Source organism: Rhizophagus irregularis, chromosome 3 (assembly GCF_026210795.1).
Source record: "Rhizophagus irregularis chromosome 3, complete sequence".
NCBI lineage: Eukaryota > Fungi > Glomeromycota > Glomeromycetes > Glomerales > Glomeraceae > Rhizophagus > Rhizophagus irregularis.
In genome coordinates, this window is record NC_089431.1 from 211,764 (window position 1) to 236,471 (window position 24,708).

Consider the following 24,708-nt stretch of genomic DNA (forward strand, 5'->3'; position numbering starts at 1 on the left):
TTAATTAATGTTTGCTTAATTAATTTTAATTGAATAAATGGAAAGTTTAAGATGAATTAAATATACACTTCTGGAAAGTAATAATTCGTAGCGAGAGCTATCGAAGTTTGAAATTAAAGGTAAAAGTGGATATAATTTGGGAAAAATTTAGAGAAGTTAATTTTATTTTATATCGTTCGACGTTTTATATTACTAACGCTATTTATTTTGTAAACCAAGAATGTTGTATATGTTGTTGTATATTGTTCGTTGATTATATTGTTTGTTAATTATGTTGTTGATTAATTGTTCGCTCGTTTAATTGTTTGTTCGTTCGTTTATTCGTTCGTTCGACCATGGGAATGCCCGTTCGATGTGGCAACTCTGTAATTTGATGACAGAGGGAATTGGGGGATCTCATATGGTGCATGCTCGCAAGAAAGGAAATGATCATCATCACATGATTATTATTATAATGAATATGAAAATTTAATTTCGTTAGTAAGTCACTGATAGGTATTATTAATCAATATTTTATTTTTAGAATTTATTTTTAGATTTCAGGTTTTGACGAGTTCAAAAGGAACCAATAAATCAACAAGGATTTAATCGAGTTAAAAACCTGAAAAGGTGAAAGATTGGAGTTTGTTGTTGTGCAAGTAATCACTTAATCGATAGAAAGCACAAGAATATTTCTTTCGGGAATAAAGTACCTGAGAAATTTCATAAGGAGATGGGGAAGTGAAAGATGAATTTTGAAATAAAGATTAATAATGGGAGAACACCAATGTATTATCTGGGGTTCATCTGTGTGGTATGGGTTACCTCTGAGTTTGAATTTTGGATAAATGCTCGAGATTGGAAAATTTTTATTCTTCGACATTAAAGATTATAACGTATGGGTTACGTCAAATCTGGATACCCAGCTCAATAATGCGCAAATTGCTTTGGGGACGGGGAACGAAAATTGTAAAGACACCTACTATCAAGAAATATTGAATGGATAAAATAGGACAAACCTGTAAACTATCATGCTTTTACCCAATGGGAAAAAGATAGTGATAAGCCCAGTATAGGTCCACCAATTTGAGGAAAGATAAGTTGGTTTAGATGAGTTTTATGGATAGCTGATGACTTTTGAAACTGGATTTTGGAAGGTTAGATTCACCCGTTAAGAGACAAGTCGGCCAATGAAGGAGGAAAAATGGATACGTTGTATTGTTACAGGTCCTAGGCTACATTTCAGATGAAGGTTCCTGGTGTAGTATCCTAGTTCACGCTCTCATTACAATGTTCCGTTAAAAGAAGATAAAATAGAAGGATATTTACACATTAACGAGCCGTATAATGAACATTACGCGCAGTATTTAATAATAGAGTAAAATCCGAAAAGAAGGACGTTGATTTAAAAGAAGGACATTTATTTAAAAGAAGAACATTTATTTGAAAAAGAATATTTATCTGAAAAGGAACATTTATTTGAAAAGAAGGACATTTATCTGAAAAGAACGACATTTTGCGTAATATAGATTAATTTACATAACATAGAATATTTAGTAAGAAGGATTTATGTGGATGATAAGAAAGATTGAAGATTCGCAAACTTTAAAAGTTATGAAAATTTTGGAGTTTGTGATATGTGAAATTATGAATCTCGGTGATGGAAGATAAATTTTAGGATGTGATATGTGTAATTATGAATCACGGTGATAGGAGATAAAATTTAGAATGTGATATGTGAGATTATGGATCTTGGTGACAAAAGATAAACTTTGTGGCGCAGTAAAAACCTCCGCAGTCTGAGGAGATCATGGACTTAGAATAATTTTTGAAATTTTGAGGCGCAGCAAAAATTAATAATAGAATATGGCGTAGCGAATACATAAAACTGAAAGATGGAATCTAAAGATTGAAAGAAGCAATCTATTTAAAGATAAAAGAATGTTTGGAAGATCAAAAATAGAAATGATAAGAGTGAAATATATATATATAGAGAGAGGAATCCGATTGAGATTCTGGATGGATATTTATAGCAATTTAACTAAAGCATACAATGGAATGGTACCATCAATGGGAAAGTGAATATAGAACACATAAGGAGGAACACGAACTAGGAACAGAAGAATTGGACGAATGTTTAAATTGTGAATTGTGTCATCTGATAGTAAATGAACCAATAGTATTCAAGAAATTTTGGGACGCATTATTTAAATTTGAAGATGCAATAATAATATATAATGATGTAACAATTAAAGGATTATTGGATTTATTAAGTATGGATAATTCAGAAAGAGAAGATACAATACATAAGGGGAAATGTAGAGACATAATGGATAGAATAACGGAATCAATAAGATATAGGATACAGCCGAAAATAAAAGAGAAAGGATTACGAACAATCATATTAGTGATTGTGAGGGATTGTATTGAAAGAAATCTGGGGAATGAAGTATTTGATAGATTGATTGGAAATCCTGAATTGATAGAACACAAATATATTTTAGAAGATTGGGATGTTGAAAGAAGGTTTGAGAAATTTTGGCAATGGTATAGAATCACATCGAAAGAAGTTGGACCATTACGAGTAAAGATGGGAGCAATGAAGACATTTAGGGAATTACTATATGAAGAAGAAGGAATAGCTACGAACGAGGAGAAAGTAAAGGAATTAATGTCCAATATGGAATACGAGAACATAAATATAGAAAATGTTCATGAATATCACAGGAATATGGTACAAAAGATAATAAGGATATTTATAGATACTAGGGGTTTTACAAAAGAACCAGAAGATTCAGAAAGTGAAGATAGTCCGGCAAGTTATGAATTAGAAAATAGTTCTGAGGAAGAATTAGAGATAATAATAGGGGACAAATCATGGAAATTTAGTGAATTAAAAAGAAGGACAAGCTCTATAGACGAAGATCAATTGAGATACATTTGGAAGATAGGAATAAAGTTGATGATAGAAATGGATATATTGGTAACGAAAACATTTATAGATAAAGTTCAGGAGATAGAGGAAATCGACGAAAGGGAAAAAGAATTGAAGATAAGAGAATGGTTAGAAAAAGAAACAGTAATATGTAAAAGATGCGGTAATAGAAGGTTCGAAATGGACAAAACAGATAATGAATGTGGGGAATGTATTAAAGAAATGCAGAAAGATGAACAAGATGAGTTAGCAGAATTAAAAGATGAGATAGAAAAGCTAGGATATGAAATAGATGTATCAGAAATTCAAAGAATGAAGAGTTTTGGGGTAAATAATCGAATATTAATAACAGAAGAATTTATAATGGAATATATGGGAATAATAGAATTGGAAGATAAAGAATTAAGAAGAGAAATTCATAAGTGGTTAAATGAGAATACAACTTGGTGCGAAAGGTGCGAAATAAGATGGATGAATAATATGTTTAGATTTGGAGGAACTGTATGCAAAGATTGTGAAGAAGAAGATGTTGATGAAATTGATGATCGGGTAAAAAGATTGCAGAAGATTTTTGAAGATATCGGAACAATAGTAACTGAAGAAGAATTGTTAAGATTAACCAGTATGGGATATACAGATGGAGAAATTTTAGATAAAGAATTCATTGAAATCTTTCAAGAAAATAAGAATGAGTCGGAAGAAGAATTGAAGAAAAAGTTAGATAAGTTGTTGAAAGAACAAGCAGGAATAATAGATAGTGAAGAAAGTGGTGAAAAGAGTGATAATGAAGAATCAGAAGAAGATAATACAGATGATTCAGAAAAGACTGGAGAAATATTAAGTCCGGATGAAATATGGGATGAAAATATTGAAAATTTTAATGAAGAAGAATTTGAAGATGAAATTGAAAATGTTATAAATAGAGGAGATATCGACTTAAGTCAAAACTCAGATACGAATAGTTCATTAAATATTAAAAATTCTGACAACGAAAGTGAATTATCTGATTACAATTTACAAGATTTATTTCAAGAAAATATGGCAACCGAGAATCAAGTAAAGAGATTAATAGAGAATGCTTTAGGTTATCCAGCTAATACTTTGAATGCAGCAGTGGGAGCAGGAGCAAGTTTGATAGATAGGATTGAAAATGCAGGGAATGAAGCAGGAGGAATGGTTAGTGTACCACTCTTTTATAGAAAAGAAGACGAAGATGTTAACGATTGGGTTAGACAATTTGAGGTAGCATTTACAGCAGTCGGAAAAGCAGCAGGAGCTAATGGTGTAAGACAAGCGGCATACGCAGCAGCACATTTAAGAGGGGCAGCATCACAATGGTATAATGAAATGAAAGAAGTAAATGCAGGTAACTTAGTGAATTGGGCGGATGCAGATAATGATAATGATTTAAAGCATAGAATAAAAAGGAGATTTACTAGAGAGGATGTCAGAAGAAAGAAAATGCAAGAATTAAGAAAAATTTGACAAGGGAAAAATGAAAATGTTGAGGAATACACAGGAAGATTTAGACAAATATTAAGGATAGCAACTAGAGAACATGCCTTAGCAGATGATTGTCAAGTAGATTATTATATTGATGGATTGGAACCAGCAATAGGGTATCAAATTAGAAGACAGAATCCGGGGAACTTAAATGGGGCAATAGAAATGGCAGAAAGAGAAGAAAGTGCAAGGGACGAATTTTATAGGAAAACAATAGGTTTACCAGTTAGTACAAAGATAGACATCGGAAGAGATGATAATAGACAAAATATGTTCACAAAACCATTGAACGAAAATTATGAGGATGAATTAGTCAAAGCGTTTGAGGAAAAGGCAAGAATTAGTAAATTAGAAGGACTGGTATCAAATATAGAGAGAAGATTAAATAACGATAATAATAGGTATCGATCAAATATGGGAAGGAGATTAAATGATGGTAATAGGAATAGTTATCAATCAAATCAAAAAAGGGTACCGACATGCTATACATGTGGTAGAGTCGGTCATTATTCAGGAGAGTGTCTAGAGAAAAGAAGGAATGCGAGAATAAATATGATGGACGAATATGATGATCAAGAAGAATATGATTATGATGGATATGAATATGGGGAACCACAATACGGTGAAATGTATTATACACAAGGTCATTACGATGATTATGAAGATAGGGAATTAAATTACCATAATGAATTGTACGCGAAAGATAACTCAGTAAAAACAAGAAGACAAACAAGAAGGACGAATCCAGTAGTGGGATATAAAAATAATGATGAAGAAGGAAATTTACAAGAAGAATTAAGAGAAGCGGGAAATAGAATGGATGATAGAGAAATACTAAGTGGAACAACAACACCAAGATATACGCCCGAAAGGACAGAACAAAATAATGTATACAAAGATAGTCAAAATTGGGATAATCCAATAGGACCAGAAGATTATAATTATGGTCGTCGACCCATGACAAAAGATGGAAGATTTTATAGACCAATGTTCACAAAAGAAGGCAAAGCATTTTACCCTGGAATGCGGCAAGATGAATTTGGAAATTGGGTTAGAACAAAGCCACCAGGGACAGGAAAGCCCAGAGAATATGGACCGAGATTAACTGATGGAATACCACCTTACAACATTGTGGGAGACGTGAAAAATTGTAGAGCGAATATAACATTTGGACAATTAACAAATGAGAATACTAAGTATCACAAGCAATTGAGAGAAGGAACATATAGACCAAGAAGTATAAACGAGAAAAATTGACTACACTCGGTGGGAACTATGAAAAATGAGGAAAAAAGAACTACAGCAATGAGAACGGAATTAGAAGTTGAAGATCAATTAGTGAATGTAATAATAGATACTGGAGCAGCAGTAAGTGTGATAACAGATAAATTAAGAAGAAGATTGAATATACCTATATTTGGAAAAAGTAAATTTAGATGTACAATAGCAAATGGGCAAAAGATAGCAGCATTAGGAAAGGCAAATATAACTTTAAGATACAAAGATGAATTAGAGATACTGAAAGAAGTTGAAGTAATCGATTCAGAAGAAGAGGATCTAATTTTGGGAAATGACATATGGAAGTTGTATAATGCAAAAATAAATTTTGAAGATCATACCTTAAGAATAGAAGAACAGGGAGAAATAATAACGATTCCAGTAGGATACGAAAGGGAAGTAGCATATGAAAGTGAGGAGAGTGAGGACGATGAAGAATATGAAAGTAACGATGAAGGAGAAGTATTCAAAATGCACCAGAATTTTAAATAGAGAGTCTTGGCTCTGAAGAGAGAGAGACGGAAAAGATGCTTGAACCAAGTGAAAAATTTATGCAAAAACTAAGTATAGGGGAGGTAGAAGAACCAATTTGGGAAAATATGGTAAAATTACTATTAGAATATCAAGATATTTTGGAATACGATGAGGAAATAGAAGGAAGAACAAAAGCAGCGCAACATGAGATAAAAATAAAAGATGGGGTAGAACCAATAAAGCAAAGAAGATATAAAGAAACAGATGAGAAGGCAAAATTTATAAGCGAAGAAGTAGATAAATTGTTAAGACAGGGAAGGATAAGGAAATCAAAAAGTCCATGGAGTTCACCTGTTACATTAGCAGGAAAGAAAACAGGAAAATATAGATTTTGCATTGATTACAGGAAGTTAAATAAGATAACTATAATGGATAGTTTTCCTTTACCAAGAATGGATGAATTATTGGACAAATATAGAAAAGCAAAATGGTTTTCAAGTATAGATCTAGCGGCAGGATTTAATCAAGTAGAAATGAAAGAAGAAGACAAAGAAAAGACAGCATTTGTATGTTTGAAAGGATTATTTGAGTATAATGTAATGCCGTTCGGTTTAACGAATGCACCAGCAACATTTCAAAGATTAATGGATGAAATACTGGAAGAATACATAAACGATTTTGTGGTAGTATATATCGATGATATTATGATATATTCAGAAAATTTAAAAGATCATATGGAACATGTGGAAAAAGTATTAAAGAAGTTACGGGAGAATAATTTGATAATAAAATTAAAGAAATGTAGATTTTTGGAAAGAAATATAGAATTTTTAGGACATATAGTAGGAAATGATGGATTAAGGCCAGACGATAAAAAGATAGAAAAGATAAAAGAAATGAAGGCACCAACAACAGTGAAAGAAGTAAGATCATTTTTAGGACTTTGTTCATATTACAGAAAATTTGTGAAGAATTTTTCAAAGATAGTAAGACCAATAAGTGATTTGAGAAAGAAGGGAATACCTTTCATTTGGGGAAGAGAACAACAAGAAGCGTTTGAAAAATTGAAAGAAAAGTTAATACAATATCCAATATTGCGACATCCAGATTGGAAGAAAGAATTTTTATTAATAACAGATGCATCAGGAAAAGGATTAGGTGCAGTATTAAGTCAAAAAGATGAAAAGGGAAAAGAAGTAGTAATAGCATATGCAAGTAGAAGTTTATTACCAGCAGAAGAGAATTATCCGATAACAGAATTGGAATGTTTAGGAATAGTTTGGGGAATTCAACATTTTCATAAATATTTAATCGATAGAAAATTTAAAGTAATAACAGATCACAGTGCATTAAAAGGATTAATGAATGCAAAGATACCGAAAGGAAAGAGAGCAAGATGGGTAATGGAATTACAACAATATAATTTTGAAGTAATACATAGATCAGGAAAAGAAAACACGAACGCTGACGCGTTAAGTAGGTTATTAAAGATAGTAGAAGACCAACCAGAAATAGTAATAATTGATGGAGTAGATGGATTAGGGAAAACAAGTATAGTACAAAATTTAATTGAAGAATGGAAAAAGCAAGGATTAAAAGTAAGATTCAACACTTATAAAAGAAGGAGAAAAGATAAAGATGAATTTCACGAATCAAAGATGGAGACGGAATGGAAATTTAGAAAAGAAGTAGTGGAACAAATAAACAGAAGAATGTTAGAATATGATGAAGATACAGATATAATAATTTTAGACAAATCACCATATTGTGAATATTATTATCAAAAGACGAAAAGTTTTGACAGAGGGTTGATTACTCCACATGGAAATCATGAGATGAAAAAAGAAATATTCAGATTGAAAGAAACAATAGATAAATCAATAGTGATATTTTTAGAAAAAGATGGCGACGTATGTTGGAAAAATTACATTGGAAGAGAAACAAAGAAAACGGAAAAATTATCATATCCAACATTAAAGAAGGATGAATATTTGGACATGGTTAGAATGTTTGAAGAAAATCAGGGCGTGTACAAAGATACTAAAAGATACAGTCGAGTAAAAGTTAAAAATGACAATAATAGTTGGAGAAAAGTATTTAAAGAGGTGGAGAAATGGAGAAGAGCACAGGACTAAAAATATAGAACACATAGCGAAAATAACAAATTTAGAAGTAGAATCAATTAGGGAAATATTATGGAAGAAAATAATTACAAGAGAATAATTGACAATATCGAAAAGGAGAATAAATATGAATTGAAAGAGGGAATTCTATATAGAGTAAAAGGATAAAACAAATTTAGAGTAATTAAGGATTATGAATACGAAGGATTGATGTACGTGATGCATGATAATGAATTATCAGGACATTTTGGAGTAGAAGCGACATTAGATAGAATAAAAGAAAGTTATTGGTGGAAAAATATGAAAGAAGATGTAGAAGAATATGTAAAAACATGTTGGAATTGTCAAATGAGAGGAAAACCAAGAGGAAAGAACGAATTAATGCCGATAAAGATAAATGGACCATTCGAGATGATTGGGATAGATATAGTTGGACCACTAAAAGAGACAGAAAAGGGAAATAAGTACATTGTAGTAGCAATGGATTATTTTACAAAATGGCCCGAGGCCGCACCACTAAAAGAAGCTACAGCGAAAGAGGTAGTAGAATTTATCTGGAGGGACATAATTTGTAGACATGGGTGTCCAAAGAAAATAATTAGTGATAGAGGGACTCACTTTAACAATAGAATGATGGAAGAATTGGTAGAAAGGTGTGGAATAAATCATAGATTAAGTACACCATATAGGCCACAAACAAATGGTTTGGTCGAAAGATTCAATAAAACTTTATGTGAAGGATTAGCCAAATTAGGAGAAGAAAATTGGGATAAACATATACCATCTGTATTATTTGCATATAGAACAAAGAAGCAATCATCAACAAAGATTAAACCTTTTTATGCGACATACGGAAGGAGAGCAAAACTACCATTGGATAAAGACGAAAATAAAATAACATTAGCTGACAGAGTAAAAATATTAATTGAAGAGCTACCGGTAATAAGAAGGAAAATAAAAGAAAATGTGAAAGAAGCTCAAGAGAAACAAAAACAACAACACGACAAAAGGGGAATTAGAAAACCTAAATTTAAAATAGGAGAAAAAGTATTATTATATGAAGCATGGAGAGAGAAACAATGGTCAGGAAAATTGCAGAACAAATGGAAAGGACCATATTTAATTCACGAAGAATTTGGAAATGGAGCATATAAACTCAAAGAATTAGACGGAAGAATACTAAAAACACCACAAAATGGAGAATGGTTAAAGAGATTTTATGATCGAAGGGGATTTACACCAAAAATAGTAATTAAAGGAAAAGAGGTATTCGATAAGACCCGAGTTTGATTCGATTAAAATTATTATGGATAAGACACGAGTTCGATTCTATTAAAGTTATTTGTGAGGTCACAAATAGCGAAGAGGGGGATAATGTAAACGGTCGAATATCAAGCACGGAAAGATGATAAAATTCAACCACCAAATGTAATTATTAAATATTAAGAACGAACAAATTAATCGTGGATTGGCGTAGATGGATAAATAATTAGCCGAAAAGGATAAACATTTAGGAGGAGTAATGATCTACATGATGTAATATTTATTGAATGATTGACAAGGAACCAATAGGATAAATAAAGTCGATCAATTGCGGCTTAGCAATCTTTAACAATAAGAACGATAAGAAAGAATAATTATAAGCCACAAAAGATAGATTATAAGCAAAACACATAAAGCGAATTAAAAGAACATATAAAATAATGACAGAAAGATTAAAGAACACAAAGTAATGTAAAAGATAATATAAAAAAATAGTATAAAGATGGAACGTAAAAGATAATATATTAAAAAGAACATATATAAAAAGATAGCATATTAAAAGATAGCATATTAAAAGATAGCGTATTTAAAATATAGATAGTATATTAGAAAGATAGTTCAAAGATAATATGTAAAAAGAACATAAAAGATAGTATATAGATAGAATAGAAAGTAGCATAAAAATTGTATATATAGAGAGCGGAATTCAAGGTAATTCCTTAGTTCTCATCCACAGAACTCAATAAAAATATAAGTTTTATTTTTTAATTATTTGTTAGTAAAGTTTAATGTTAATTAAAGGTAATAGGTTCGCCCTAAACTTTAATTAATGTTTGTTTAATTAATTTTAATTGAATAAATGGAAAGTTTAAGATGAATTAAATATACACTTCTGGAAAGTAATAATTCGTAGCGAGAGCTATCGAAGTTTGAAATTAAAGGTAAAAGTGGATATAATTTGGGGAAAATTTAGAGAAGTTAATTTTATTTTATATCGTTCGACATTTTATATTACTAACGCTATTTATTTTGTAAACCAAGAATGTTGTATATGTTGTTGTATATTGTTCGTTGATTATATTGTTTGTTAATTATGTTGTTGATTAATTGTTCGCTCGTTTAATTGTTCGTTCGTTCGTTTATTCATTCGTTCGACCATGGGAATGCCCGTTCGATGTGGCAACTCTGTAATTTGATGACAGAGGGAATTGGGGGATCTCAACGATATGACGATATTGAACCCGCTTCGATTTTTTAAACGAATATTGAGTGAATATAAAATGTCAAATAATAGCAATAATAAAAAAAACAATAAAAAAAATAACAAACAAAAGCAACAGAGGTTTCAAGAAGAAACACCTGACGAAGGATCTAATCGTCAACGGGGAAGAACGGAAGAAGAAAGTAATCCGAATGAGACGAGTGACAAGACCAATAAGTCGACTAGCAAATCGTCACCCACCAAGTCAAACAAACAAAAGCAGCAAAGGTTTCAAGAAGAAACACCTGACGAAGGATCTAATCGTCAACGGGGAAGAACGGAAGAAGAAAGTAATCCGAATGAGACGAGTGACAAAACCAATAAGTCGACTAGCAAATCGTCACCCACCAAGTCAAACAAACAAAAGCAGCAAAGGTTTCAAGAAGAAACACCGAGCGAAGGATCTAATCGTCAACGGGAAAGAGCGGAAGAAGAAAGTGATCCGAATAAGACGAGTGACAAAACCAATAAGTCGACTAGCAAATCGTCACTCACCAAGTCAAACAAATAAAAGCAGCAAAGGTTTCAAGAAGAAACACCTGACGAAGGATCTAATCGTCAACGGGGAAGAACAGAAGAAGAAAGTAATCCGAATGAGACGATTGACAAAACCAATAAGTCGACTAGCAAATCGTCACCCATCAAGTCGATCCTCAAATCTGCAAAGTCGACTAAGCCGACTCAAGAAGAGTCTGACGATGAGGTTATAGAAATTGAACCGCCAAATATTCCTAAAGGTAATTGAATTTTGGAAAATTGCTGATTGACATGTACGATAATTAATAATTTTTATAGATCAACAAGAGATGTTATCGGAAATGAAAAAATGATATGGGAATATTCGAATTCCACAAAAATTCGTATTAGTGGTTAAAGACGATCAAGGTAATGAAAGGATGATCGATGACGACGATACTGATTTAGAAGCAGGTACGATTTTGACTTCATTCATATAAATTCAGAATTATTCGTAAAAAAATATTACTATTAATAAAATTCTTTATTTAGAAAATCTAAAATTAAAGAAACAAATTGAAGAAGTACAAGTAGAGAATGCAAAGCTTCAACGCAAAAATAACCGATTATTCGACGAAAATCGTTTTTTGACTCGAATAAACGAGGCCTTTGCAGACGAGAATGACGATTTACGTGAAAGCTTAAACAGGTATTCGAGAATCCGTCTGCCTAAAGCCATTCATAGGCAGACGGATCTCGAACAGCCGGCAAAACGTCAAAAAAGAATTAAGACAAAAAAGTCCGAGCGATACGAAGAAGAATCGGAGGAAGAACGGTCTGGTTCTAACAATAATGATGAGTACGACGAAAAAGAAGCTAGGGTATATTAATTTTATTTGTCTGATTCAGTTATTTAAAATTGCAGTATTGAGTAATTAAGTACCGGTTATCATTATTTGATTGTTATATTTAGGCTGAAATGAAGTCTATTTTGAAAACCATCGATGAAACTCGAGGACTAGATTACAATAAAACGTTCAATAGCGCGAAAAATCTCAAGATTTGTCGTAAGCTAGTCCCTGAATTGCGTTCAGCCCTTGCTCCATGTTTTCCCGCTTCGAATAAGCAACTTACAAAATGGTTGGGTTGTCTCCACAAGTCTCGTCGTTCTCATCAAAGATTAATGGATAGGGGAAAAGCCGATGAAAATAAACACCGGGTGCACTCAAACAATCGAGTACACGACGTTAGTAATGATTTATAATTATTATGCTAAATTTTATTCCGATTATGTATTGAATTTTATTCAAATTATAACGTATTTTAGAAGAAAATCCGCCGAATTAAGGCGGCAAAGAGATTATATAGTTTTGACGATGAACGGATAACAAAATATGATAAGCGTAGATTACTAAAGATGTTATCCAATCGCTTATTTCATTCTCCAGAAATAAGCGAGACAGACGAAGAAGACCCAACAAAGTCCATAATCGCTATTTACGACTATTCGTGGAGATCTGATGAGGTTAGAACTTCTGAATCTTGATTTTTCAGACGAATCGCTGGATTTAATTTTTATATTTTATTGTTTCTTCAGCTTAAAAATTTGCTACGAAATGTACTCGATGTACACTCGTCAAATAAGTCGAAATTAATACGCGAACGTAGATACAATGACGAGGTACAAAAATACGACCGACCACATCCGTCGAATGCTCCCGAATGGTCTTATATCGTACAACAACAAGATTTAATATTCGATACTGATATCGATCAGGGTTTAATCACTGAATATGATGAAGAAGAAGAAGAAGTTAGTAGAGGGACAACACCAGCAACTGGCAACACCACCGAAAATGATGAAGACCATAACAAGGAAGCAGAAGAAAAACCATCAAAATCAACGGTCGGCGACAATCATAATAATTCAGATTCTGATTTACATATGGACGACGCGCAATGAACGAATCTGAATTAATTTGGTAGAAAACTTTCTTTTTTTTGTCAAAAATCTATATATATATGTAATTAATATTCCAAATTATTAGTATTAGAATTTTCCATAATTCAAAATAAATTTGTCTTAATTCAGAAAAAAATTAATTACAATTCGAAATAAATTTACTGCAAATTTACCGCAATTCAGAATAAAATTTACTGCAAATATACCATAATTCAGAATAAAATTTACTGCAATTCAGACGCAATTCAGAATAAAATTAACCGCAATTCATTAAATTTTTACCGCAATTCAGAATAAATTTACCGCAATTCAGAATAAAATTTACCGCAATTCAGAATAAAATTTACCGCAATTCAGAATAGAAAATTTACTGCAATTCAGATTAAAATTTACCGCAATTCAGATTAAAATTTATCGCAATTCAGAATAAATTTACCGCAATTCAGAATAAAATTTACCGCAATTCAGAATAGAAAATTTACTGCAATTCAGATTAAAATTTACTGCAATTCAGATTAAAATTTACTGCAATTCAGATTAAAATTTACTGCAATTCAGAATAAAATTTACCACAATTCAGAATAGAAAATTTACCGCAATTCAGAATAGAAAATTTACTGCAATTCAGAATAGAAAATTTACTGCAATTCAGATTAAAATTTACTGCAATTCAGATTAAAATTTACTGCAATTCAGATTAAAATTTACTGCAATTCAGATTAAAATTTACTGCAATTCAGATTAAAATTTATCGCAATTTATCAAAATTTATCATAATTCAGAATAAATTCACTGCAATTCGGTAAATTTATGAATATATTTTTTTAAACAATTCGGATCAAAAATACTAAGCAATTCAGATACAATTTGGATATTCTGATCGGCGTCGATCGGCCTGCCAATCGGAACTTTGCCTAAATTAATAAATCGGCCATCTTTATCACCAAATTCGGCCTAAAATCGGACATCCGATTTCTAGCCGATTTGGACTATTTCGACCAGTGCCATTAGCGTCTAAAATTATATAAATGGCTAAATTTTTGTTAGTTGGGTGGGGAAATCTATCTATAAGTTTGTTAGTTTCATGTTTAAAACAGTATTGTGTTTCTGTTATACCTAGGATGTTGAAATTATGAGTGACGAAATAGTTGATTAAATCTGGTAATTTTGATTTGTAACCGCCTTGTATATTAATTGTACCTATTTTCAGGTAATCTATGAAATATTGGTTATCAGTATTAACAACATGTAAATTAGTAAGATGTTCCTCATTAGGAATGTCGTTAATGTTGAAAGTATAATCTATGGGATTTGAACCGTTATTATTTTTTTGATTTTTTTGTTTTTCTGAATTTTTTTGTGTTTTTTTAAGATTTTTTAAGGAAGAAGAAGGTTGGTTTTTGACGCCAACTGAGGTATATAAATTGGTGTATTCCATTAAGTAAAAAAAATTTTTAATTGAAAATGTGTAAAATATTTAAAACATTATAATCAAAAAGGATAAACCGTAGATGAGTCCGAATATATTAGAATAAGGAGGATTTTAAGTTATTAACGGGTGCTGTTAAAACTTGAAATAAGGTTCAATGGATTATAGGATCTGACTAAACATGGGTATCGAAACCTCCAGAAGCATTTCCGAAAGTTTCGGGTTTTGGTATATACGAATCGAAACTTGACCCGAAACCTAAACTCTCACCGAATCCCAAAACCATTTCCGATATCCGAAACATATCCCGATTTTCCAATTTTTCAAATTTTCTATAATATATAAATTGATCAGTTGATCACTAGACAGATTACTGATAATCTCTTTTTCCTTCGTGTTTATTAACTTCGTACTCTGTCTTCGTTTTATAACTACAAGTCTACAACTCTCTAAGAATGTCTGATAATGGTGATAATAGTGCACCTTCAACTTCAAAAAAAATAAAGTCCACCAATTCTGGTGGACGTCCAAAAAACCTATTTGGAGATTTTTTGAACAAGGGGATGAAGTAGATAAGGGACATTATGCTGCAACGTGTTCAGCTTGTGGCCAAACTTTTCGACCTGGAAAGACTGCAATAATGGAAAAACATATAATTAATTGTTCAAAGGTGGACCATTCAATTCGTGAAGCTGTCATGTATATGGTAGAAACGCGTGAAATACCTTCCTTTAATCCTACAAATCCTAAACGAAAAATCACACAAGTTGAGAATGATCAAACAACTTTGAATAATTTTTATGAAAACTCAGAATTAAGTAAAGAACGGAAGGAAGCTATTGATACAGTTCTTATCAAAGCTTTTGTATGCTGTGGTTTGCCATGGCATCTAATTGAACACCCGTTTATCATTGAACTGCTCAAGCAACTACGGCCAAATTATATTCCACCAGATCGGAAAACAATTGTTGATACTTTATTAACACAGGAAATTTTGCGAGTTAGTGTAAAATGTTATAAGTTACTTGATGCTGAAGATAATTTAACATTAGGTAAATTATTTATTGTAAATATATTTTTAATTAAAGTTTGTATTAATAAAACTTTGTTATATTCTTTATAATAAGCTTTAGATGGATGGACGAGTCCATCAGGCAAATCCCTTTGGAATTTCGTCATTCATCTTAGTAATGGGAGAGATCTTCTTTGGAAGATTGGAGATTTTTCTGGCGAAAGTCATACAGCTGAATTTCTTGTACAACAAATACAATTAGTTCTTGATGATATTGGTGTTCAGAAATTCGCTGGTATTGTTATAGATGCTGGATCAAATGTACATTCTGCACGAAATTTAATATCTGAAAAATTCCCACACATTATTAATGTCCGATGTATAGCCCATGCATTAAACTTAATCACGAAAGATTTAATAAAACATGAATTTGCAAAACGAATAATTCAATGGTGTACAGTAATTGTTACCTATTTTAAAAAATCTCATAGACCCAAAGAATTACTAAATTTAAAAATCTTAGAAAAAAAAATAGGAGGTGGAGGATTAAAAACTTACTTGGATACACGATGGACAACAGTTTATGAAATGTTAGAATCAATTTCTCGATTAGAAATTTGTCTTAAAGAAGTTATTAATGAAAATCCTAACGTTATTACAAGTGAAGCTGTTAAAACAATTATTAATCGAAAAAGAGGATTTTTTAATGATGTTTCTGATTTGGCCAATATTATGAAACCTATTAAGGAAGCTATTCTTACTCTTGAAAGTAATAAAGCAACACTGGCTGATTGTTATTTCTCCTTGGCATATCTTGGTCAATCAATTAATAAAATACCTGAAGATGATCACATGATTTTTCGTCAACATGCAATAAAGATTTTTAACGAACGCTTTATATTATATGACTTTGATGAATACCTTTTAGCATATTATATTCATCCTGGATATAAAGGTGTGAAACTTGACAATTGACATATAAAATTTTAAATTTATCTGATATAATATATAATACAAATTTTTTTTAAAAATTAATAGGTATTGGCGTAAAGGATGTACATTATCGAAGAATTCAAAGTGCAGCTGCACACATTTGGCAACAAATGTTAAAAATTCCTGATATCGCTGCTCACCTTAGAGAATATAAACATTCCAAAAAACAATCTGCAGAAACGCTTTTGTCACAAATTGGTGAATTTCATCTCCAAGCGAACCCATACAAATTACCATATGATTCTCAAACAAACACCCCTCTTAGTTGGTGGAGAATGTGTAAACCTACCCCCCTTATATACAATTACTTGCAAAAAAATTATTTTCTATTGCTCCTCATGCAGCTAACTGTGAGCGAGTTTGGTCAATTTGTGGATGGATGACTGGAAAAAGGAGGACACGATTATCAGTAGAAAATTTAGAGGCTATGTCAAAAATCCACTCGTATTACATTACCAATAGTAAATCTGAATTAACTAATTATGGTAAAGATCGAACAACTGATGAAATTTGTGCCACTTTAAACAATGCTCGTCGTCATATTGAAGAATATGAAATTGAAGAATATGATGAGAAGCAAATGGAAGAAATGATCATGGCACGTTCATCTGATGATGATGATGAACAAATTCCGCTTCAAGAATTAGAGATTTCAAAAGTACTTGATTTGGAATTAATGTTTGGAAATAAACTAGCGATGAATAAACAATTGGAAATTGATGATGAGCTTAATAAGTTTATTCAAGAATTGGATAAGGAAGAAGATTTTGATCCAGATTCATTAGTTCAAAATTTTGTTAATAATTAGTTAATTTGTATTTTGATTAATATAATTGATACTTGATAATAATGTAATGAAATTAATATAATAAACTTATAAAACAATAAAATAATTTTTGATATATTTCGGTATATAAGTTTCGGAATCGGGATTCGGGATTCAGAAAAATAAATGCATTTCCGAAACTATGTTTCGTATATATCGAAACCTAAAGAGTTTCGGGAGGTTTCGGTTTCGATACCCATGTTTAGATCTGACTGTGAAGTTGTTATCATGGGGTGGTATATTCTCGTGTCGTGTGATGATGTCTTTGAAGACAGCTCCATCCGACATAATGGATTCTTCTGGAACATCTGTATCTTCTTCGGTGGCGGGGCAGGTTTCACTCTCTTCCGCCGATGTTCTTGATTGTTTATTGCCTCTCAGGTTATATTTTAATTTTGTGGCCTCATAAGAGGTCTTTTCGTAGGGCGTGTTTCTCTTTGATGGTTTATGGGGACGCGGTGGAAGTGATGAAGAGGCTGATGCTATTTCTTTTTGGCTCAATAAGGTGATATTAGTGGAGAGTTGTTTAATGATTGTGTCGTATTTCTCGAGTCTTGCTGTTACTTCTATAAGTGAGGAGTCGAGAACGTTGTAATTTTGTTGTAAATGTGATAGTTTTTTATCCGTATTTAAGTTAGCGTCTTCTAGTGATTTGATGGTTTGTAGGAGGGTTTGGACTTGTTTTTCGAGTTAAGTGATTCTTTTGCTTGAGGAATCATCTTGTGGATTGTAATGAATGTTTGGGTGAGGGATAGTGTGTTTGTTATTGTTATTGTGATTATCGTCAGTATCAGGGTGATTAGAATTGCGCTGGAGTCTATTATGGCGAGGATATAGTAAACTACCAGAGCGTGGAGTTGTGTTTTGATCTGTAGATTGTGGTCGTGTATAGTCATTATGTGGGGACTTTGATTGTTGATTTTTTTTGTTGGAGTTGAGAGTAATGATATGGTTGTATCTATTCTTATGTGTTTCGTTAATTGTGATTTTTTCTTCTTTTCGGTCAATAAATCTTTTATTAAAGAATTTTCGGTTATTGTTATCTGTTCTGAAATTTTTGTCATCACATGCGTTAGTAGCGTGTAGCGGTGATCCGCAGATGTTGCATGTTTTACCAGCCAAATGTCCTGGCATGGTATAAATTTTGTGTCCTTCGAAATCTAGGGATGCTCCACCTGTCGCATCCTCTGGATAGTTGTCTGGAGAGACGTAAACGTATGCGTTTTTCATGGTTGACGATTTAGTGGTTTGTGTGAAGGTACAGGTGCGTCCATAAATATGTTTAATAAGAGGGTTTAAATCCATATGGGTCGTATTAAGTGGTAGTCCAGTAATTTTATAATATTTGCTGGTGCGCTTTTTGAATTCTGCGTCATTTTGGTTTCCTGGAAGAATTCTTATCACGAAATTTTCTATTTCTAGGCACCAGTAATTTTCTTTCATGAAGTAGTCATATGCTGATTTTTTGTCAAATTGTACAATAAGTTGTTTGTATGCAGGTTTAATTAAAAAAAGGCGTCCATGATTATTTCGGTTAGGTATTTTTCTTGGGGGTTTTTTGATTTCTTTGTGATCAATGACATTGCTATTGGTTTTGAGCGCGAGGTGTTTGATAAGCATGGATGTGTCATAATTGTATGGTATATCCATAATTTTAATGACAGCCTGATCCATAGTTGAAAGTTTTCTTTCGATTAAAACATTAATTGCAGTGTTGGTAAGTTCGTAAATTTTAATGGGTTTAAGGTTTTCTGGACTGTTCTCAATGTATTGATTGAGTGAGTCACGTGTTTTAAAGAAAATAGTGAAATATCTATAAGTGGAGGTTGTGTTGACTTCAAATTTGTAAGCATTGCTGTCATTTAAAAATGACGTTTTTAGTAGGTTGATGATTTCGTTGTTTGTGAGATTGGGTTTAAAACTGTCTCTAGGAATAAATCCTTTGTGTGCTTTGTAACTGACTTGTGTTGTATTGTTGAAAATATCATTGAGCACGGTGATTTCTATACTTTTTGGGGGATTTGTTTGTGTGGCTGTTTGTACTTCAGGAGATTTTCCTTTATTTGTATTGATTTCTTTGGGATCTTCATCCATAAAAGTCAAATTTTCAGTGATTGGTGTTTGCGTGTGAATATCATTTTCTTGTGAGTCACGTGATGTAATTTCAAGTTCGCTATGCGAGAGAATATGGGTGGGAGAGGTAGACGATGCCTCTTCCATAGTCATGTCCGTTATAGTATTGTTGGCAGCACAAATAGGACTTGGAGATTGACTGGGGGTCATATTGTTTCGTTTGTTAGGAGACGAGTATGTGAGATATATGTCTTCGTCGTTAGTAACTGGGCGGTAAGATTTTTCTAAATTTTTTAAAAATTTTTTTGAAAATTTTTTTCCTATAGCAAAACTCATATGATAATGTTCCGAGGAGAACGTAGAGACCAAAATTGGTGAAAAAATCGACACTTGTCTATAAAGAAATGTGTTTTTAGTGAAAAATTTCTTCTGTGAATTTTTGGTATTTAACGATCGTCGGAAAGAGTTTTTTATTTTTTTTTCAAACAAGAGGATTTTTCTAATATTGTTCATCCAATCTCTTACGATCTTTGATTATCACGAGAAATATTGTGTAGGTCCTGATATACGAGTCCCTAATATAAAAGCGCGATCATAATAACGCATTTGGTAAGCAAAACTGACATTGTGAATAGTCAAAAAAAAAAATTTTTTAAACAAAATTTTGTAAAACACTATAAAGAGAAATCTAAGTCAAAAGTCAATGCTTTGTAAGAGTTAATGAAATGATGAATATTAATTGTTTTTTTTTTAGTGTCGTGCAATCCCCGAAAGGACACCCACCTCATTTCGAATGATCCCTCCAACTTAAACTAAACCGCAGTAAAACTTATCTAATGTTTGATCAGTATTTACACCCATTTCAGATATTACACCAATTACGACTAGTGGAAAATTATGGAAATTACTTAAAACTTTATCGTACGATCTTACAACCACTATTACGGCGGCCAACACTACAAACAAATCATATTCTAAGGAAATTGCATACCAAAATGATTAGTTTAGAATTTATTAATTTATTTAAATTTCCTTATCATATTTGTTTTTATGTTAAAAATTACACTTAATTTAAAGTAACTATTTTTCCTTTAATTTAATCGTATTTAAAACCACCAACGAATCATGTTAAAAGTTTTTAAATGCAATTAATTAATAAAAAAAATGCTCCCTTCATAATTCCAGCTAAAAGGTCTACCTTTTTGCTGAAACCTTATCTTTTTGAGTATCCGCCATTAAAGAATTATGCAACGGTTTATCGATTATTTAAACCCTTCTAGATTAAATCTAATCAAATATCATAAAATGTTTATTACACATAATTATTGACTTTACGTAATGATCATATTGGTTTCATTCGTTAAGCATTTGCGACTAGTAGCAATGCGGATTACTATAATAAAAATAGTCATAAGCGGCAGTAAAGATAATAATTATATAATCAAAATTAATAAAGTTTTGAATTTCACTTTATTTTAACTTACTCAAATCTCTGTTTCCGCCATATAAAAGTTTTTAAGTAGAGACTTATAAACGAATAAATCAAAACCAATTTACCATTTCGTCAAAATATTTTTCCCATTATTTTGTGCAATATATTTCACGTGAATACTGCGCATTGGAGATTAATTATATTCTGATCGTCCAAAAAATCTGCTACTGCGGATACGATTGCAGTTTCTGTTTCATGAAAGAAAACATCGGGGAATTTTTTAGAGATCATTTAAATCGATGATCAACGAATTACGATAATTATCTGTGGTTAAATGCAGACAATTTACTATATTGATAATTATCAATAATAATCTCAAAATTAAATAAGTTAAATGTAGACAATTTGCAATATTGATAATTATCGTAATTAATTATCATGTTAATTAACGACATTGATAATTATCAGGACTGGGAAAACTTATAATAAAGGTCACCGGACAATAGTAAAATGATGGTTTTGCCCAAATTAATAAAAATTTTTCTTAAGTAATTAAACTAAAAATCTAACAAATCATACAGAAATGTCTGAAAAATAAAATGAATCATAAATTATTCTTTTAATATCAATATTAACTGAGATCATTGAATTTTCTGAAAAAAATTTTATAATAACGCGAACCACTTTTAAATATATAAAAATCTAAATTGAGTGTATAAATCATGCATTTAACTCTAAACTTAAACAGATAAGTTTAATCCACACATTTTGGCTTCATTAAAAATTGTATATATAAAAAATTCAATGGATTTTACTAGTGTGCCGGGTACTACAGTGACCTCCATTATAGGTTTTCCCGGTCCTTAATTATCATCATGAGATAAAATTTCGATAAAGTGATAATTATCGATATTCATCCCGTAAAAAATTTCCCCCAAAAAATTAAAATATGATTGTCAAGATCTTAGACTAGAATCGAACTAGCCAAAGCATAGACATGCTTTCCACCAGGATAAGATTTTAAAAAAATTCTGTTTGCTTAATCTTTTAAACACATAGGAGAAAGAAGAGAAACAGAAAAAGAAGAGAAACACCTTAAAATATGGAAGAACTCTAGAGCTATGACCTCAAACACCAATCGGCAAACTCAGAGGGATGCTATGGCTGACCAGCCGGAAGACAGGGGCATATACTATGGGTTTATCACGTTTCCAATAAACCAAGGTCGTCTACAGTCACATTATGTATATTATACTATACAATGGTCTAGAAAGTTCAACCATCTTCATTATACTGGTGACCAGATGTAAAACCTAGACATCACCAGAAATAATGGGCGTTTTTACTAATAAAACTGCAAAACAAACTCCTTTTGTACGAGAGAGATACCTCGTTACGCGTGACGACCAGATGTAAAACCTAGACATCGTCAGGAAATGGGCGTTTTTACTAATAAAACTGCAAAACAAACTCTTTTTGTACGAGAGAGATACCTCGTTATAAAAAAAATATCTACTGTATATAAGACGTCATTATAAAACAACGTTATAAAAAAACGTCATTATAAAACGTTGTAAAAACGTCATTATAAGAAAAAAAGAGAGAGAGATTAAAAAACGAGAGAGATATTATAAAAAAACGAGAGAGATATTATAAAAAAACGAGAGAGATATTATAAAAAAACGAGAGAGATATTATAAAAAAACGAGAGAGATATTATAAAAAAACGAGAGAGATATTATAAAAAAACGAGAGAGATATTATAAAAAAACGAGAGAGATATTATAAAAAAACGAGAGAGATATTATAAAAAAACGAGAGAGATATTATAAAAAAACGAGAGAGATATTATAAAAAAACGAGAGAGATATTATAAAGAAAATACGAGAGAGATATTAAAAAACGCGAGAGATATTATGAAAAAAATGCGAGAGAGATGTTATAAAAAAAACGAGAAAGATATTATAAAGAGAGAGATATTATAGAGAGATATTATAAAAAAAAAATGAGAGATATCTCGTTATAAAAAAAAAAATTCCAAAATGTGGTTTATTTATAGAAAAAAATAATCAGTGGGTATACACAAAATTACGTAACTATTACAAAAAGTTATTCAAAATATGAGTAACTCAGAGATGTATCGCGCAATTTATCAATATCAGTGACTAATAATATATTGATCTAGACCTAGCACTTTTAAACGGAGATGTCTCAATAAATAATTATAGGAGTAAAATCAGTACACATATTCGATATACCGATATTCGATATACCGATTATCTCTAGAAACCGCTTCTATCTTTACTTCGTATAATTCTTTACAATTTAATCAGTAAAAATTAATGAACTCCAGCCAACTCTTTGAATAGGAGCAAGTCTATGGCCTACCATTCTAAAATATCATACGAATTACTGCACGTTTTTTATCTTTTTTTGTAAAAAAGGGATACGTGTACGTCGAAACGGTAAATTTCGAACAGTAAGTTTCGCGTTGCAAAACTTTGAATATTTTTTTATTATTGTTTTTAAGAAACGCATTTAGTTTCGGTAAGTTTCGCAACTATTTTAGTTGCGAAACTTTATATTTTGGTTTTTATTAATAGAAACGTTTTTAACGTTTCGTTTATTATTTTTTTTTACAGGTATCGATTATAAACGTTAGAGTTTTAAAACGAGTAAGTTTCGTTACAAAACTTATGAAACTTACCCTTTTCTTTTGTTTTTTAAATGAAACACGTATTTACGTTTCTTTTTTTTTATAATTTTTTTGTAGGTCTCAGATCGATCTTGAGATTAGAAACGGTAAGTTTCTTTGCGAAATTTACCGTTTCTTTTTTGTTTTTTTTTTAATGTAAACGTTTATTAACGTTTATTCTTCTATTTTGTAGGCTCCATGATTTTAGGGTTCAGATACTAGAGATGAGTAAGTTTCACAACTTTTATTGCGAAACTTACGTTTTTTATTTAAAACATTATTTAACGTTTTTTTATTTCTTATTTGTAGGCTTCAGATGTTTGAATTTGGAATATTGAAGACGAAACCTGAACTAATTTTTTTTTTATTTCATTAGGAATTGTTTATTTTTTCTTAGAGTCTAAGTTTGTAGGACTCTGGAGTTTCGGAAATGGAAAAACATCAGAGTAATTAATTTAAATAATGTATTTATTAATTATTATTGAATAAATAACTAATTAATCTAACAATATTTAACAAATGAATAATTTAACGTTATCTAACAATAAAGTAACATAACACTATTTAACAATAAATAATTTAACGATTTTTTTGACTATAATAATTATCGTAATTTAACGATACTGATAATTATTGTCAATATAACCTAATTTATCCACATCAGTATATCTTGACGAGTCCGATATATATCAGTGACATTTTCATCGATATATATCCCTTAAAAAATTTCCCGATGAATATATGATTTTTTTTAACCCGCCTCGAAAATAATTTTAGATGGATCAATTAAAGTCTTAAATAACTTTAAAATAAAAAAAATTTTTTTTATTTATGATAAAAACTTATTTAGATAAAAAAAAAAGTTAATAATAAATATAAAAATATATAACTTATAAATATAAAGAATCAATTTTAAGCTTTCTTAATGATTAATAGACAAGCTAACCTAAGATTTTTTTATCATAATTTTTTATCATGATATCAGAATGACATTTGTCAAGCATTCACCATAA

At 31.0% G+C, this 24,708-nt stretch overlaps 3 protein-coding genes across 3 annotated transcripts; 2 read left to right on the forward strand and 1 right to left on the reverse strand.

Annotated features, from left to right (window-relative positions):
• Positions 1-10,835: 10,835 nt before the first annotated feature.
• On the forward strand, positions 10,836-13,235 carry OCT59_020096 (uncharacterized protein; the record flags this gene model as incomplete). Its single annotated transcript, XM_066148948.1, has 7 exons — positions 10,836-11,271; positions 11,347-11,553; positions 11,684-11,746; positions 11,825-12,153; positions 12,246-12,518; positions 12,600-12,797; positions 12,870-13,235. The coding sequence occupies 7 exons, from the start codon at positions 10,836-10,838 to the stop codon at positions 13,233-13,235; spliced, it is 1,872 nt and encodes a 623-aa protein (XP_065989906.1).
• A 4,549-nt stretch (positions 13,236-17,784) lies between these two features.
• Positions 17,785-18,090, forward strand: OCT59_020097 (uncharacterized protein; the record flags this gene model as incomplete). The annotated part of the gene is made up of 2 exons (XM_066148949.1): positions 17,785-17,829; positions 17,920-18,090. 2 exons carry the CDS (start codon positions 17,785-17,787, stop codon positions 18,088-18,090), a joined length of 216 nt encoding a protein of 71 aa, XP_065989907.1.
• A 95-nt stretch (positions 18,091-18,185) lies between these two features.
• OCT59_020098 (uncharacterized protein) lies at positions 18,186-19,778 on the reverse strand (the record flags this gene model as incomplete). Its single annotated transcript, XM_025330690.2, has 1 exon — positions 18,186-19,778. The coding sequence occupies one exon, from the start codon at positions 19,776-19,778 to the stop codon at positions 18,186-18,188; it is 1,593 nt and encodes a 530-aa protein (XP_025170585.2).
• Between the last annotated feature and the right edge of the window lie 4,930 nt (positions 19,779-24,708).